Source organism: Lolium perenne, chromosome 6 (assembly GCF_019359855.2).
Source record: "Lolium perenne isolate Kyuss_39 chromosome 6, Kyuss_2.0, whole genome shotgun sequence".
In the NCBI taxonomy this organism is placed as follows: domain Eukaryota; kingdom Viridiplantae; phylum Streptophyta; class Magnoliopsida; order Poales; family Poaceae; genus Lolium; species Lolium perenne.
The window spans coordinates 42,653,110-42,671,623 of NC_067249.2; the positions used below are offsets into that span (position 1 = coordinate 42,653,110).

The following is an 18,514-nucleotide window of genomic DNA, read 5'->3' on the forward strand; positions in this document are numbered from 1 at the left end:
AAGGAAAACCAACAGTCTTGGCATTGACAACAGAAAAAAACAGAGCATGGTCAATAAGTTTGAGGCTTCTTCTCCCACGATACCTGTTTCAGAACATTTGTACACATACCGGTTCTGGCAACCTGCTCACTCACCAATGCTCGAGGCAGCTTTCGCAACAGATTTCCTGGCCGAAATCCATGTTGTACCAACAAGAACGATGAAAATCTTTGGATTAGTTTTGGTTGGGGTGCGCCAGGCACCGGGCAGTAGTGCAACGCCCGGGCGACACGTGAGAGGCCCAGCAGCAAGCTACTGTAGTGGCCCCTCTCCCACAAAAAATAAATTTAATATCGTTGTGGACCAATGGCCCACATATCAGATATTAAACTGATAAGAACAGATACTACACTTGATCTTAGCCAAAAGGCCGAGAAAGGTATGCTTTGTTTCGTCGCCCTCCGCCTCCTTTTATAGCCTCCCTCGACCGCCCCTCCTCTCCCCGGCAGCGAGGTGGGACTAAACCAACGAGCAGCAGCGCAGCGTTTTGGCGAGCAACCAGGCGCCTCCCGTTTGGGCTTCGAAAGTTGAAAGGCCCAACACCGCCGCAGCCCGGCCCAATTCCATGGCTTCCTTCGCGACAGAGTTTCCAACGGTGACCAGACCACGAGTCCGTCGCGTTCTCTGCAAGCCGCTCTTCCTCTTCTTCTTCTCCCGATCGCAACTCCGGGCGCCGCACGACGGCGTAGCGATCAACCGATCGAATCGATCCGGGGTTTGGCAATGTACGGCGCGATGAAGGAGCAGGCGGTGGCGCTGGTGCGGCAGGCGGTGCAGGAGGACGACGCGGGCGACTACGCGGCGGCGCTGCAGCACTACGTGCACGCGCTCGACTACTTCGCGGCGCACCTCAGGTACGAGCGCAACCCCAAGGTGCGCGACGCCATCGCCGCCAGGCTCCCGGGCTACGTCGCCCGCGCCGAGGAGATCCGCGCGCTCCTCGACGGCCAGGCCGGGCGCGGCGGCGAGGGCGTGGCGGCGGAGGCCTGCGGGAAGGGTGGCCAGAGGAAGAAGGACGGCGGCGCGGACGGCGAGGACGACGAGCGCGGCGCCGAGAGGGCCAAGCTCCGCGCGGGGCTCCACTCGGCGATCGTCTCCGAGAAGCCCAACGTCAGGTGGGACGACGTCGCCGGGCTCGACGGCGCCAAGCAGGCGCTGCAGGAGGCCGTCGTGCTCCCCGTCAAGTACCCGCAGTTCTTCACCGGTACGTGAAGCTTCGCCGCTTTCGCCTCAATTCGAAAAAGTTTGTATAAGACTATATCACTATGGGTCTGATTGATCGATCAAAATGTGCGGAAATTTTGCAGGTAAAAGGAGGCCGTGGAGGGCGTTCCTCCTGTACGGGCCGCCGGGGACGGGCAAGTCCTACTTGGCCAAAGCCGTCGCGACTGAGGCCGACTCCACCTTCTTCAGGTGATTACCTTCTCAACACCTCGATTCAATTTCCCGCAGTTTCAGTCTTTGTGAGTTGTGATCCAACAACTGAACAACAGCGACACTTTGAATTAGCAATTCAGTTCCAGGAAAAATCAAATTGAACTGGCAATGCTGATCAATTGTTTATCATCTCTCTGTTTCCAATAGAATTACAAGACTAGCTGTGATCTAAGGAGCTTTATATATGATGCAACCTTTCGTAACATAGTTGATGCAGATATTTGGAGCCCAAGCTTCACCATTCTACTACTTTGACAAATGCCCAACTATGAACGAACTGCAGTATATCTTCATCGGATCTTCTTTCCAAGTGGATGGGAGAAAGCGAAAAGCTGGTCGCGAACCTGTTCGAAATGGCTCGTGAAAATGCACCTTCCATCATCTTCATAGATGAAATCGATTCTTTGTGTGGCCAACGTGGAGCACTACAGGAATGGCGACGTACGCCGAGGGTCGTGGCATACGCCGACGGCCGGGCGGCACGGCCAGCCAGCGAGTCTCACCCTCGGCGTATCGTTGTCGTCGGCGTAGCGAAGTCTACGCCGAGGGCAGCCCTCGGTATATGTTTGGCCCTAGGCGTAGACAGGCTACGCCGACGGCTATTTGTCTAATTTGTCTAATTTTGTAAAAATCATAACTAATTCATATGATGTCAGAAAAATGCGTATAAGGTATCAAAATGTTCAGAAAAACATCCTCTATCTGTTTATGTCAAAATAATGCATATTTGAATCATGTATATCATGTTAATATAGTAACAATTCAAACACTTTCTTATATGTCATCGGGTTCCCGTTTTGGCCAGATGGCAATTTAAACGAAGTCAGAAAATCCCGCGAAGCCGCATGGCGTCATTTTATGTGTCCTAGTAACCACTCCAAAAGACGGAATTGGGATACGGCAGTTATTTTGGAACACCCTTCACAAATAGGGCTATCAAGTCCGGAGTTCTATGACTTTTAGGGGAAATGAGTAGGAAACGGTTCGTGACACCGCATAGTTTGTCGGAACGAGGCCATATTTGGCACGTGCGTGGTCCCTGGGATGGGAAGCAATGCCCCGGAAGCGGATTTCCAATCCGACCCATGGCCGATGGGTTTTTCATTTTCGGGGTGCCAAAACGGTTTTTTTTTGTGAACCAGCTACATGAGGCGTATTTTTGTATGGCGCGAGACCTCCGCGTAGTAGTAGGACACCGCCTCCGCACCACATATCACATGTCATATGTGCGTGCTAGCTATCTGGGAATCCCTGCGGCTGGAAAGTGAACGGATTTGAACTAGGGGTACACTTTCCGTCGCTCAATAAATTCCGCGAAAAATGTTTTTAGGTCTATAACACATCACTTTATGTGCTAATTTTTTTCCGTTTAGCATGTTGGCGAACGGTGCACCAGCGCGTCCGATACGGCCATTTCGCATCTCCCAAGGGGGCCGTTTTGGCCAGATGACAAGCTGGACGTCATATTTGGATTACTCTAATTTTTAGGTTCAAATGATGATATGGATGTTATATTTAGATTCCTCTCATTTTTCTGATCGATTTAGACATATTATTTGTGGAATTTCAGTTTTTGATTTAAAGATATTAATTATTCCATATTAAATAGAAAAAAAACCAAAAAATAAAATTATTTTATTGTTATTTGAATTCAATATTATTATTCATTGTTACTTATATATTCATTGTTGCTTACTTAAATAATTTTTTGGAATTCAAAAATAAAGAGTTGTGACATCACGGTCCAAGGGTTAATAGGGTTGATAGACTATTATTATCAGTAAGGTGTCAATTCTTTAAGGAAGCTCATCCGAATGGAACCAAGAAGTTAAGCGTGCTGAGGTTAGAGTAGTGTGAGGATGGGTGACCGGCTGGGAAGTTTAACCATAATTGTAATTTGACCTAGGATTAAGTGTATGGGTGAATGATAAACAAGAAAAAAAATGGTGTAAAAAAAATTTAAAACAAATTATTTTTTTTCGAATCAATTTTTTGAATTTTTTTTGGAAAAATGAAAATTCAAATTTTTAAAATTTGTATGCCGACGGTTTTGCCGTCGGCGTAGCGTGCTACGCCGAGGGCCGGGCTACGCCGACGGCAATATTGTCTATGCCGAGGGACCTAAACGCCGACGCCATACGCCGAGGGCTGCCGTCGGCGTAGCCTACGCCGAGGGCCAGGCGTGGCTATGCCGAGGGCAGCTGGCCGTCGACGTATGCGTCCATTCCTGTAGTGAGAAGGCAATGAGAGCGAGTCTTCTAGGAGGGTCAAGACGGAGCTTCTTGTCCAAATGCAGGTGACTTCTTCAGACATTTTAGAGCACCTGTCAATGTCTTATTTTTCTGAGAAACTGGCAGGAGCGTTTTCCTTTGATTAATTAGATAGAATACAGGGCCCCACCCAGATTACCAAAATTGCAAATCAGCATCCACAGATCATAGAAGTTACTAAACACAGTTTTTGCCACGCTTGTAATATTACAGGGAGTTGGCCATAATGATGACAAGGTCCTTGTTCTTGCTGCTACCAACACTCCATATGCTCTGGATCAGGTAGAGACCATTTAGTCAGTTGTTCATCTAATTACTTTCCGCATCTTTTCCACGAAGAAAATTACATTACGCATCAATTGTTTATATAGTATTTAACCTGTCATACTTGTCCCCAGGCTGTGAGGCGCCGTTTCGACAAGCGCATCTACATTCCACTACCTGACCTTAAAGCCAGACAACGCATGTTCAAGGTACTTCACTTAACTCTGCTCCACCTTGACGTTGCTGCAACTGAACTTAAACTCTGCTCCACCTTGATGTTGACATTGCTAAGTTCAGTTTAACTCGAACTCCCAACTTTGCAGGTCCATCTCGGCGACACCCCTCACAGCCTAACCGAGAGCGATTTCGAAAGATTGGCACACCGAACAGATGGCTTCTCCGGCTCAGACATTGCCGTCTGCGTATGTTGCATAACATCCCTTTCCTGCCCATAATAAACATAATATGTACTGATCCTTTTCGCATTAACAGGTGAAGGACGTGTTGTTCGAGCCCGTGCGGAAGACGCAAGACGCCATGTTCTTCTTCAGGTCAGATGGCGGCGGCGGCACATGGACGCCATGTGGCTCAAGGCAACCAGGCGCTGTGCAGACCACCATGGAGGAGCTCGCGGAGGAAGGCATGGCTGACAAGGTAAACAGCAGCAGCATATTTTTCTCCCTCTTGCTTTCTTCAGTTCTTGCTCAGATCAGGTGTTTCCCTGTGGTGATGTATATTATCGCATTTTTTTTCTGCCTCTCCTTTTCTTTTTGCTAACATGGTGTTTTCCTGTGGTTATGTAGATTACCCCACCTCCGATCTCCAGGACAGACTTCGAGAAGGTCCTTGCGAGGCAGAGACCGACAGTGAGCAAGGCGGAGCTGGATATTTATACCAGGTTCACCAGAGAGTTTGGGGAGGAGGGCTGAACTACCCGTTACAGTAGGATAGCTGACTTTGCAAATCATACAATCATTCTTCTTGTACATATTGGTTGGTTAAAGCCTCTGATGCTGATTTAGAAAGGCAATAGAATTTTCTGATACTATTCACTTATCATTAACCTGGTGTCAAAGGTATCAGATGCTACTTTCCCCCTGCCGCCATATTAACCGAATCGAATTAACCATATTAACCGAACGCGCAGTCGGACCACCAACATACCAGGCTGGTGTGCCGGTGACAAGCCATTACCACGAGCTTGCTACCGCTGGCGCGCACTGGTGCCCTGGCGATAGAGTATTTTGGTCCGTCAGTGATAGGCTTTTTCCTAGTAGTGTCATAATGTTCTCCTACCCCGTGTCGTAGTTTCTTTGGAGCTTTGTAGGTGTGGCGCTGGACCTGAGTGGCAGGCCCTAGACCTCGGCCAGTTCCTGGAGACCCATGCGAACCATACTGGTTGGAGGAGGCGCTTCTTTGGTTAGTGTTTGCAGCCTGGACCCTTTGGACGATTCGCAGTAGGATGATAATTGATATCTTTTTGCCGCAGGCTTCTAACTCTTTGTTTAAATTATTAGCGTTTTTGCAGAAATGGTACCCGCTTAGTAGGTGGCGGGAGAGGGAAAGGCTGTACAGCATGCTTAAGAACCTTCTAGTGGCGGCGCGCCGTTTATCTACGCAGTTCAGCCGCCGAGTTGCCCTACCACTCAAGGTTGTATCGTTTTTTTATTTATTTCGAGTTTGGGCATATGTGTGTTGTTGCCCCAGCAGACTTTGTCAGTTTCCGTTTGTACTGGATCTTGCATTGTTGTGATGCTTTACTTATAAAGCGGCACCAAAGCTTATTTTGAGAAGTTAAGTTCACACCTTGCCAAGCTTCAAATTTCGGAGTAGGTGAGGGAAATGTTTTACATATTGCATATACGGTTAAGTCCCAAAATTTTTTTTGTTCCAATCAAAATGTAATAAATTGTTGACGGGTTTGAACATGGATTGACGCAATCTTTGAGATAATACATCCATATAGTGATCAAATTCACATCACTTAATTAATAGACACCATTAAAAAACAGCAGCGCAAAAGGCTGGAAATATTATTCAGATGGTAAAGACAGAACCATGTCCTAGTATTCCAAATTAAATTACCAAATTATTCAGATACGTACTTATCTATTCCCAACACCTATTGACGGGCACTTGGAAAATGACTAGGACGATGATAATAATCGCACATACTAACAAAAAGGAAGACTGATAGTAAAATGCCAATTGTTGCTGCTGCATATATGCCATGTGCTGCAGCTGCATATATGCCATGTAGTTTTCGGCCGCCCCAGAAACCTGCGGCACGGGCGGCAAGTAGCCTCCGTTGCCCACATTGAGCGGCCGCCGGAGCATGTCGCCCGCCCACCCATTACCCCCCATCTGGCTAGGCGGCATATTCCCCGTCATGTGCTGCTGCTGCGGCATTCGCCACCTTCCACCAATCGAGTCATGGTTTGTGACGATGCCCGGGTGGTTCCCTCCGGTTGAATGATCTCCTCGGGTGGCGATCTTGGTCGTCTGCCCATGGATTTCATTTTCGCTGTTCTTGCTGATTGGCGGAGGGATTCTGTTGCCGCCACTTTCTTTCGCAGTACTCTGCTTCTCATTCTTGCTGATTGGCGGAGGGATCTCGTTGCCGCCACTTTTTGGGTCGTTGTTCTTGCTGATCGGCAGAGGGATCTTGTTGCCGCCGCCACGAGCACTACTGAGATCTTCGTCGTCGAAGTCATCACTGTCCCACTCGTCGTCCCAAAAGTCATCATCGGAGTCGTCCTCGGGGGGTGGCTGAACTTCAGGTACGGCCACCATAAGTCGTGGCGGCGTTTGCTTCACCTGGGATGGCTCATTACGCGGCATCATCGGGTACGACAATGATGGCACGTGACCTGCCCCGCCGTGGCCGCCCTTCATCATCATCACCTTTAACTGTAATTGGTTAAAGTGCTGGATGCGAGCTATGCGCTCCTGCTCCTGCTGCGCCATGGAGCCGCCGGCAGCCGGCAGATTCTCCACCCCGGCAGGCATGCTGCAACTGCGACTGCCCTGGTAAAACCACGGCGCCGGCATGCCTACTGCCACCGCATTCATCGCCATCTCCGGACCATCGTGCAAGTTGTTGTAGAGGCCATCATCGCGACCGGACTGGCCATCCACCTTGCTGCCACCATCGGGGTGCTCGAGGAGGTCAATCTTGACGGACTTAGCGTCCCTCATCCGTGAGTCAGCTGGATTCAGTCCGTTTACCTGCATCTGCTGTGGCTGCGGCACCATCTTTGCAACTTTGCTGCTTGTCTGGCATTGGCCGCCGTCGTCCCTTGGATGACCCATGCCACTGCCGTAACTTGTCTCGCCCTGTTTACTTGACTCCATTTTGGTCTTTTCAGAGTCTTGGTTGTCTATGCAAGAAGGCGACACTGATGGAGGCAGATTCTTTGAGGAAGATAGGCATACAAAGAACGAAAAAAGATTAGTGCTGATTGATTTGCAAAAACTTTCGTACTTTGTTGCCAACAGAAAAACGTGGCTTTGTAGAATTGGGGGGGGGGGGGAATCCCACTGAAAATACTCCCTCCGTGCAGTAATATAAGGTGTTTTATACACATTTAAAATAGACTAGATACAAATCAAGAGGAGTGAATCTACATACTAAAAATAGACTAGGTACACCCAAAAACGAGTGAACCTTCAAAAAACCAAAACGTCTTATAAAACTAGACGGAGTAATAAGTTTTTTACTTGCCAAGTGATTCAGGTTAAATTACTGACTAGGGAGCAGCTGGAGAAAAGAAATGGCCCTCGGAATGGGAAATGCCCTTTCTGTGATGGAGAGAGAGCGTGGATCATTTTTTTCTTTCCTTGTCCTATTTCCAAATATACATGGTATATATATATATATGGTGTTCTAGAGGCAATGGGCTCGCCAGAGGTCCTCAAGCTGTTTGGGATTTCATGATCTGGCTAAGCAGTTAGGGGGAAATTGTTCATGGTCTGCTTGGCTTGTACTCTCATTTTTCTCTTTCCGACTTGTAATTTGACTATGTACCACAAACTTTAACTTATAGTTATTCAGGCTGACTAACTCCCGCCGTAGTTACAGTCAAGAAAAAGTTAGGGGAAATGATTGCTTGGTCTGTATTGGAGCCTTTGCTCTTTTCTGGGTCATTTGGCACAATGATATTATTATTTCGGTCAACCTTGACCTCAGTCCAATTAATCGTCATTCTACAACAGTGGCGCGCGTTGCGAGGGCGCGTGCGTGCAGATGTGTGTTTTCTTACACATCAGGCGCGACGAGCCCAACTTTGAATTAACAAAGCCATCAGCCGGCAAGGAGTACATGGTGACAACAAGTAAAGAAAAAAAATAAAGATAAAAACTGGGGATACCAGCTAGAGATACAAGACCATGTGGTGAAGAGCTAAAGCCTAAAACAAGGAACAAGTACAAAAGAGCCAAGCCCTAAACTACAAGTTCATCCGAGAGCGCCCATGACTTCAGCTAAACACCGGCGGCTCGGCTGAGGCAGCAAGCCCCGAGATGCCACTCCGCGGACCTGAACCACGCAGGACTAGCACACTGAACATCTTGGCACACAGAGGACCACCAATACCCTGGGAACTAGCTAACTGCACTAGTGAAGCCGGCGAACCTCCAGAGTTCGAAGGGGGAAGCTTCAGTACAACGCCTTTAGGAAGGAGAACGGCGCTCGTGAGCGTCATCGTTGACGGCACTGTGCAGTGCTTTCGCGGAAGCTTCGGCGCCCACCCCAAGAGAACGCCTATGTCTTAGTGCATGCCATCAGGACAAACCACCAGCTGTTGAAGAACACCGGGTACCTCCTGCTGTGACGCACACGCCTACAACCACCCTAGGCTTGGGAGTGGTCACGCAAAGGGGAGTCACACCGTCTATATGGAGTCGGGCACTACCTGATGCATGGCCTCAACGAATAGGAGTTTCGAGGAGGAGCTCGAAGGGATCACTAGTAACTAGGGCAGCAGACAGTGCCAAGGGGCAGGCAACCGGCGATAAGATGTGTGTCTTGGCCATGCCTCCAAGAAGGTGAACGGTGTCCATAGATGTCGTCGTCGCCGGCAATGGCAAACGCCTTGCTTTGCTTTCGCAAACACACCATCGAGCACGCAAGCATCCCTGCAGGCCAAAAAAACCCAACGGTGCCACCCCAGTCCTGCAGGAACAGAAACCGAGACACACCGTCTCCCGGTAGTCCATAGTGGCCAGAGGGAAATTGGAAGGCGATGACGGAGACCGCCACCGCACCGTTGGAGCACCCCCTCCCCACCACAGATCCCCAACACTCTCCAGTCGGAGCATACCAGAGAGGGGCATCTTGGTCCCTACCAAGATCGATAGCATAGGATGCCCAAGCACCGCCAACCCGACCTGACGCCGGCGACAGCCTCAACCAGTTCAATCCTCTGCCCTCGGGGGCAAAAGGCAGCACCCTGCTGCCCAGAGACCAGACACCTCGGGCTAGCCCAGCCCAAGACTGCCCAGAAACAGCCTAGACCTAGGCCCGCTGGCCCAGATCTGGGCCCGTCGCCACCCCGCCGGAGCCACGCAGACCTCGCGCCATGGTCGAGCGCCGTCTCCTCCTGCGCAGAAGCGCCGCCCTGCCAACCGCGCTGGCCCGCGCCGCCACCGTCAAGCGAGAGGGAGAGGAGGCCCCGCTGCCGCCCCGGGCTTTGCCCGGCGACGCCCTCTGGCAGCGGCGAGGGGGGGCTTGCGGGAGCGAGGCTAGGGATCGCCCTGCCGCTTGCGGGAGCGGGCAGGATGAAACGGGTCACTTGGATGTACTGCAGCTCTTTTCCGTGCAGATGTGTGTGTTGTGTGGAAGATGCAAGAGGAACTTGATCCGAGCAATGGTTCAATACTACTAGTGCAATACTTTTTTACAGCTCCGGAGTTGATAGATGGAGTGGAGTTAGGAGGTGAAGTTGAGGTGGAGTGGAGGAGCTCTACCAAACACACCGTGAGTGCTGGATATGGGCCTCTATGCTGGGTGAACTATGATGTTCCTAGTTATCTTCATGTAGTCGCTAATAGGGGAGTATATATGGGAAAGTGCAACGTTGAACCGGCCGGCATATGCTCCTGCTGGAAGTCAGGTTACCATTGGGCCAGGTGTTTGGGTGGGCCCGTACAGAAGCTGATCGTGTCTGATACAGATAATACCCACCGTACAATACACACTTCCTCTCTCTCCTCTCTCCTCCAAATCACGCCCCTCTCTCTCCTCTATCCTCCAAAATTACCGATGAGCTGGCAGCCGTCCGGCAAATTGCGTGGGCGCGGCGCGCGCGGCCGATGGGTGGAGGCGCGGCGGCCGTCGGGCGGGCGTACGGCGGAGGAGCCCGCGCCGCCATCATGCTACCGCGGCTCGTCGCCGCGCCTCTGCCGCCAACCTCCACCACGCGGAGGCAAGCACCATGGCGAGGCAAGCTTGGGGCTGGGCCGGCGTCGAGCACAGGGCGGCGCGTCGAGGCGGCAGCGGGACGGGCGTCGTCGAGGTGGCGTCCCAGGCGAGCTCGGGATGGCTGCGGCGTCGGGGACAGGCCGGGCGTCGTCGAGGTGGCGATGGGGACGGGGCGACGTCGAGGTCCGGGCAAGCTCGGGACGGGGCCGGCGACGGGGACAGGGCGGCGTCGACGTGGCGTCGGGGACGGGCGTCGGGGACGGGCGGCGTCGTCGTGGCCCGAGCTCGGCGACGAGGAGGATGCCGAGGAGCGTGGCGAGGTCGTGCTGCAGCTCCCGCACCCGGGCCACGACCTCGTCGGAACTGCAGCAGCAGCCCAGGTCCCAGGCGGCGGCGCGGTACCTGCAGCAGCCCAAGGTCTGTGCTTTCGCTTCGTCTCCTTGCCGCGCTCTCTGTTCTATGCCTCTGCTGCGCGATGAAGTTGCTAATTAAATTGTTTACGGATGCTGCAGACGAGGGCGTGCTGGTGCTTGAGTTCGCGGCGAACGGGAACCTGCACGAGAAGCTGCACGGCGGGGCAAGTCCAGGACGCAGGCGCTGGAGAGGATGCGATGGAGAGATGGGGGAGGACCACACATGTATTTTACTGTGGCATATGTACAGCACACTGCAGCAGTGGACCCCAACATACATTTTCTGGACCAATGAGATGCTGACTTAAGCCAGGTTCACATACCGCCGGGTTCTATTAGTCCAGCTTGTTTGTGTTTTGGCCTGTTCTATTGCAATCGGGTAGTCCCCTGGGAAAATACTGTACCAAACTATGTTAGCTTTATATAGAAAGACGGGCTAGTGCCCTTTTTTTCTAAAAAAAGAAAAACGCTCAACATTATTTGTGTAAGCTTACACTCCACAGTATTGCATTATCATACCTGGTCTATGGAAGACATTTGGTTATTTGCTGCTTCTTGAACACTCTCCATCTCATTCAATCTATGATTTATCTCATATATAGAAGGTCTTTTATGTTGGTCAAACTCCACACAGGTTCGAGCTATCTCAATGCAGATCTCCACTTCAGGGCCATCCACATCTACAGAATTATGCCACTGCAAAGTACACACAGACAATAAGGATGACAACATCAGAGACTATTGTTACGGGATCCAACCTCAACAACTAGATTGTCTTTTATCAAACATTATTAGTCTCGACCTTACAGAACAAGGAATGCCTATTACTAAGTCGACAGAGGAACACTTATTTCTAAGTCGGCCATTTCAGCCATTGATTCATGATGAAACAAAAATAAGATTGTTGGATATTCTTAAAATTATGAACCGCTTCTTGGTAGAAATGTGCAATATACAGCTGTACATTTCTTCAACTAAAGTTAGACATGCACGTTTTTTTTTTTGTAAAACTCTAAGTCTCACATTGTGCAACTTGATGGAGCTAGAAATAGAGATAACAAATCCGTACAAGATAATAATTTAATTGTTAGCTTTTCTGCAAATATATAAGGAAAACATATTTAATTCTTGTACTAACAAAACAAACTGCATGACAAGGCATTAGTCCAACATTTCCTAAAGGGTAGTACTTCTGAATATCTGAATATTACATGTGAGAAGTAGATCTACGCTGAAATTCACTAATCGCAAGTAGAGGGAAAAATGTATTTCACTATTGAGCTTGTCTCAGAGATGACCCAGTTATGAATATATGCTCTCTTCGCAGCATGCCCCACGACTCCAGGGGCAGGTAAGCCCAAAATATGGCCTCCAAGCAATATGAAAATGTAAATAAAGGAGGGAGGCGAGAGCTAAAATTTTGGATGGTGTTTTGCTATAAAAATCTTGCTACACTATTCCATTGCCTAAACGATGTTGCTTTGGATAAGAGATATATAAATTTCCCCGTGCAAATTATATACTCTTGTACACATTGGCTTCGTAGGTATGCAAAACTTCAGAGACGCCAAAATTTCGGTGAGGGGATGACAGCGAGATGGTGATAATACATGAAGTAGAGATGGTCATTAGGGATTTTTTTAGCAAGAATGCCGGTGGCCTAGCCTTCCCATCATGACAGCTTGAGTGTTATGCTTCTCGAGTTTTTGCTCCCTTTTTTATTTTGCTAGCGGATTTGTCCTAATGTATATTTTGGCTTTGTGCGTCTTATATGCAGAGAAGGGGGAGTGATCTGTTTTGTGGTCATATTAGCTCACTACTTCTGCGAAAAAATAATAAAAAGTTTCCATTTCTAAGAAAAGAACCATTTTGATATACATGTCATAACAAAAACAAAATTGTGGGTACATGTTGTAACAATAATATGTACGGAATGACAAAAGATGACATAATTCAATAAAAACATGACGAAACTGGTCAAGGAAGTTCCCCTTACATTGTCATCACCATTGTTATCACTTCGGGTTAAAAGATTTATGAATATGACGCCCAAACTGAATATATCTGACTTGAATGATATTTCTCCTTTTTCTATCATTTCGGGTGCAATATATCCCCTGCATATGTATATGATGGGTTGAAGCATCATGAGATAAAACCAAAATCGATAGTCGATACAGGCAAAGAAAAAATTAAACCCTTAGCAGGCTCAATGTACCTTGTCCCAGCAGTGCATTTAACAAAAGTTCGTGAATGGTCTTCATCAAAACATCTTGACAAGCCAAAGTCCGTGATTTTCGGTTCCATGCCAGCACCCAGCAGAACATTTTCAGGTTTTAGATCCAAATGATTAATTCGTTCTTTATGAAGATACTGCAGACCCTGACAAATTCCCTTCATCATTCCATAACGTGTTTTCCACTCATTTCCCTGAGGTTTTTCTACAAAAACAAACACAAGAGCATTCAATTGTGATAATGTGTATGTATGTTTTGCATTGACTAGTTTCTACCGAGAAATCAATAACCTTTCTGGAAGAGTTATTTTAGTAAAGCCTTTATACTCGCTATTCAAATGCACTCATGAACCAAAATCCCTGAAAAGCCTAAAAAATGCAGCATATGAAATATTGGTGGGGTGACTAAGACTGCTCATAGTGGGGGTAACATAGGTGGTAACATCATACATCTCAAGGCATTTTGGTGACATGACATGACAATAAAAGAAGAAAGAGAGTAATGTGGTAACTAGCTATGTTATCATAACATCACACATCTCAAAGCAATATGAGTCTACAACATAATTAATGACACATTGCATGAAATTACATCTAAGTTACTATCCACTATGGAGATAGTAGCTTAGACTAGTAAAAATTACTCTCCACTATGAGCAGCCTAAGAGGAGGGGTGCGGGCGTGTCCAAATGTGACCTCTGTCGTCTTGTGGGCAGCCATAATATCCCACCTTTGGTTTTTAGGGTGTTTGTTTGTTTTGGTAAGGCTCTTTTTTTTTGTTTATTTCGCGTGTCCAGTCCACCTATTCTTTGCATCCAGGATTTACAAAAAAAAAAGGTGTGCACCTATGATACACGAGAAGTGAGTACATACTAAATCACGAAATAAATAAATAAATAAATAGGAGCATTACACCTATGCTATTTGAGGCAGCATAAAAAACACTACTCCCTTTGATCCATAATAAGTGTTATGATTTTAGTATAAATTTAAACTAAACCACGGCATTTATTATGGATTGGAGGGGGTATATTAGAATAGTGTAGTCATAGAAAAAAAAAGCAATACATCCGACGAAAGTTTTCTTTAAAGCACGCGCATATATGCTATCTTTATCCTGCCCACACATGTATGCCCCGTAGACGACGCAGGGGTCTTTTCACGCCCTTTGCCAACCACTCCTCTTAAATTATCCAATAAACGCTACAAGTAATAGCACACATGAAATTCATATCATAGTACTACCTCCGTTCCAGTTCATAGGGCTTGCACGTATTTTTAGGTTGTCGATTTGGCCAACATAATATTATTTGTATAATATAAAAATTATATTATTAGAAAGTACAACATTTAAACTTTCTAATGATATATACATATGTTGCATTGGGAGAGAGTATTTTACTTGATAAATGTACTATTAAGAATGTTAGCTGACTGAACTGAATGTATTTTTTCTGGGGACTGATTTGTGTATACAGTGGTGAAGTAAAATATGGAAGGTCATCGTGAGGGGCTACAAACTAATTTTGGTTTTAAAGGAACTATTAATTTTATTGCGTCTAGAAATTATTTGTATAGTCCAAGTTCAACTTTGATTTTAAAGATGGACAAGGCCTTATAAAATAAATAATATCTGAGGAGATATATCTAGAAAATGTTCTGAGTAGATATATCTAGAAAATGTTAAGCTCTTAATAATTACATTACGGAGAAATAAAGTTGCAAACTTTGTACCTTTAAGGTAATGCCGAAGACTTCTGTTGGGAACATACTCAAAGCATAGAAACCTTTGTCGTACTTCCGCCATAATTTTTCTTCCTTTGTGCTCAACTAGCTCCCCTTGTGTGTCTGCACAATAGCCTAGAAATCTGACTATATTGTTGTGTTTTGTCTTCAGTAGACAGTCAACCTCACAATGAAATCGGTCATCAGAAAAATCCTGCAATATGGAGAGCTTCTTCACAGCAACCATCCCATTTGGAAGAGTTCCCTGCTTTTAATTATCACGTTAGCCGGGGGTGTGTGCGGGTTGGGGATATACGATTCTTTTTACACTAAAGAAAATGGAGTAAGAAAAAAAATCATACCAGGTAAACAACTCCAAACGCACCACGACCAATTTCTGTAGAGAAGTCACTTGTAATAGACTTTATAAGTCCATATGCTAGCCTGGTTGGGTCTGCACTTACATCACTTAATATGCGCTCCAGTGATTCAACTTCACTTGCTTGTTCCGCCATTTCTAATGCACGAAAAATAGTAAGAGCAATAACACAGGTTGGATAGTGGGTGGTGCTGGCTTTGCCTTCTGATCCGCGTGGCTCCCGGCGAAAGGAGAACGCGTCCGAGGAGGGTGGTGGTTCGGGGTGTCGCCTGGCTTAGATCTGAAGTGTTAAGACAGGATTCAGTAAAACATACACTTTTCAAAAGCAAAACTGGGTATATGACAGATCTGAGTGTGCAACCGAAGAATGGTTAATGCATCATTCCGAAAGTATTCGATTGGATAAAGTGCTGGTGCTTGGAAAGTACTAACCTGGAAGAAGTTGCCGATGCTAAGTAGATGCTCACAAGACACGCGATTAGTTCGAAGAGAGGGGCAAAGAACACACCAGCTGAGTAAAGAGCGAAGTAAGGACTAAGGAGTAGCATATATATTATACTCCAGTGTAGGAAATTACATGAGGACAAGATTGTTCAGTTGACTTGTAATAACGTTAGTGAACGCATTGGATGCCCACAACCGCGTTAGACGCGGCCGCACGGCATGTGCTCCCATCCGTGCTCCGCTGAATCGGACGATCTCTTTTTTTTTTCCCGCCTGTTCTATTGTTTCTCAAAAACTAGTAAGAGTGCACGTGCACGCACGTCTCATGAATAAACTAATACCTTTGAATTTTGTATCTATCTAAAAACGTATTAACATAACAATGTGCACTTGTTATTTTGATTTTGCAAGTGTTTTCCATTAATCTCAAGTCTATTTTGCAAATAACAATTCCAAGCCCAACATACTCCATCCAACCACCTAAGCTAAGCCCTAAAATACACTCGTCAAACTTACGTACTCCCTCCGATCCAAATATCATTTTCGTAGTTTAAGTACAATATTTCTTAAATCTGTATAGGTTCACTAAACCTGTGACAAACTGACAACTAATTTGGATCATATGTAGTAACTAATTCTCATTTGAGATGGCGGAGAAAGAACATCGATCAGGTTGTGTTTTGTTGAGAATGTGGAAAACGTTGACGGTTCAATCCAGACAAGAACATGTCATCCCACAAAAAGGCCTCTATGAGCAATCCATATCAGGAACATGGCTATGTAATGTTATTATAATGGATAGCAGAGCTCTAACTTGATGATGCTTACCAAAATAACAATTCCATCGATGAATACAAAAGCAAAGACCTACAACGGATGATGGATCAATAAGCGAGCACTTTGGTATATACCCTTCATTGCTAAAATTATTTCCCACATATCTATACATGACAACGAAATAAATTAGCCAAACACAACTGTGGACAAATATCACATATACCTCCACAACCACCAATCAAATCCAGGAATCCTTACGCATGGCAAAGCTTGGACCTGCAAAAAATACAGGTCATACATACAAGAAGAAACCTAAAAACCAATATTATAGTGACTTCACAAACCTTGATGAAAAATTTGCTTATTACATAATACACACATGCCAATCAAACTGATTGGTGTAGCAGCTCCAGAAGACCGAATAAGCAGCATCTACTCACAAAGAGTACATTACAACTAAATAGTACTTTTTTTGCAAAAAACTTAATTGGACATATGAATGTGCTAGGTTATGTACAAAACCTGCAGAATTGTGCCATTTTAATCACTATGTACATGTAAGCATCGGCCAGCTGAGTCATATTCACCATCTCTAATTTTTATCCGCTCAGATGGAGAAGGATTGCTAACTGTCTAATGGAGGCTCTTCCAATTACAAATTCGTCATCCCAAACTTTTCATTCATGATTAAAAAGGAAATCATATTCTGATTACCTTTTCTGATAGTATCTTTGAGTTAGCTTGCATGTGACAGTTAAGTGCTGAAATTTTAGGCAACCAAAACTGAACTTACGATTACATGCGTGTATGAAATACTGTTAATATCTCTTGTTTGACTAATCCCTGCATCGGCTGAAAATGAAATTCTATGGCTTTGGGAGTTGCGGCTGGAAGCATACTTGGGTGTGGGTGTGCTGCAATTGATCCCTATGTGTATCTTCTACGAGCTGTAATTAACATGTAATTCCGAACATATGGTGATATCTCGATTTAATTTTCTTGGGAAATCTCCAGTGGTAATGACTGTAATTTCTGTGAATTTGTTCCAGTGTTGTTAGCTATCAGATCTTAATTCAAAAATAAACTTCTCTACCTTGAGTGACAACTTGCTGAAAATATTTGAGATTTCTATGTTAAATTGTATGACCTGATTGACATTTGCAGTGAACATGATGCTCCGTATAAGAACATTTCAAATTGAAATGACTGACACATCAAGCCACCGTAAGAAATGGACTAAAATTAAGTGCAGTGAAACACATCAGCAATTGGATTGCAGGCTACGTACTTGCAGGGTGTTTTTACGACTCCACCAGCAGAGAAGCACATAGCAGTTGCAAGGTGCTTGAGCCCCAGCGAAGAGACTCCCCGGCGGCCGGGAATGGATATGCTGCGGAGGGATAACGGGCGACGACAGTGCCGTGGCCGAGTTTCTCGTCTTCCTCGATGGGAATACGCGAGCGGACAGGCGGGCTGCCGGCAGCGAGGACGCGGTGGATGACAGACGGGCGCGCACGACGATGTGGTGAGGAGGGCGGCGTGACCGAGGTAGTGCTGGATCTCGCCTTGGCGGTGGTGGCGCCGGGCGCCGGCGGCTGTGGTGGTGCTGGATCTCACCTCGGCGGGGGTGGCGGTGACCAAACTACGATGTCCTCAGCGCCTCCATCGTGGGGTCGTCGGTGTCCGTTGCAGCCGCGTTGGCAAGAATCGTTCATGAGACTTCATGAGAGCGGCGAGGATGGCAGGCAGAGCGCGACGATGGCAGGGAGCCAGGGAGCTAGGGATTAGGCGAACTAGTTAGGAAAGGAAAGAAGGGAAATAGGGAATGTGAGAGAAAATTAGGAAGGAGATCGTGCGAGAGAATTATTTCTCGAAGGCGGCACGGAAAGTTTCACATTATCCTCTGCGGGTGGAGTACGGTCAGTCAACCTAAAATACAAAGCGCACACAGGCAACGGATTAGGCCAATGGTGGCTGTTAGATTGTGTTTAGTGGGCCTAATCATGCGGTGATAATCATTCTGTGTACAGTAGATGGTGTGGCTTTAGAAAAATTCTTGTTTGCTCTTTTATTAGTAGTAGAGATTAGTGGAATCATGCGGTGATAATC

At 46.7% G+C, this 18,514-nt stretch overlaps 1 protein-coding gene, 1 non-coding gene and 1 pseudogene across 4 annotated transcripts; 1 reads left to right on the forward strand and 2 right to left on the reverse strand.

Moving 5' to 3' along the window:
* Positions 1-224: 224 nt before the first annotated feature.
* On the reverse strand, positions 225-422 carry LOC127311090 (U2 spliceosomal RNA). The gene has a single exon (XR_007857579.1). It is a non-coding gene; the product is annotated as a U2 spliceosomal RNA (small nuclear RNA).
* Positions 423-650: 228 nt separating this feature from the next.
* LOC127322152 (protein SUPPRESSOR OF K(+) TRANSPORT GROWTH DEFECT 1-like) lies at positions 651-5,069 on the forward strand (annotated as a pseudogene).
* Positions 5,070-6,004: 935 nt separating this feature from the next.
* LOC127308217 (uncharacterized) lies at positions 6,005-18,286 on the reverse strand. Of its 3 annotated transcripts, XM_051338974.2 has the most exons (10): positions 17,694-18,286; positions 16,629-16,681; positions 16,457-16,495; positions 15,617-15,695; positions 15,168-15,464; positions 14,815-15,070; positions 13,063-13,285; positions 12,841-12,961; positions 11,364-11,540; positions 6,005-7,424 (listed from the first exon to the last, which is right to left on the reverse strand). In XM_051338974.2, exons 5-10 carry the CDS (start codon positions 15,318-15,320, stop codon positions 6,120-6,122), a joined length of 2,235 nt encoding a protein of 744 aa, XP_051194934.2. In that variant the 5' UTR covers positions 15,321-15,464; positions 15,617-15,695; positions 16,457-16,495; positions 16,629-16,681; positions 17,694-18,286; the 3' UTR covers positions 6,005-6,119. The 3 variants fall into 3 exon arrangements, with proteins under 3 accessions (XP_051194934.2, XP_071677726.1, XP_071677727.1); XM_071821625.1 differs by lacking the exon at positions 16,457-16,495; XM_071821626.1 differs by having other exon boundaries at positions 15,617-16,495.
* Between the last annotated feature and the right edge of the window lie 228 nt (positions 18,287-18,514).

Excerpts from the sequence above, each read along its gene's own strand:
- LOC127308217 (XM_071821625.1), bottom strand. The coding sequence starts at position 15,320 with ATGGCGGAACAAGCAAGTGAAGTTGAATCACTGGAGCGCATATTAAGT. Across the intron at positions 12,962-13,062 it reads AAATGCACTGCTGGGACAAG|GGGATATATTGCACCCGAAA; the intron begins GTACATTGAGCC and ends ATACATATGCAG. Across the intron at positions 7,425-11,363 it reads AAATGTCTTCCATAGACCAG|AATCTGCCTCCATCAGTGTC; the intron begins GTATGATAATGC and ends TCTTCCTCAAAG.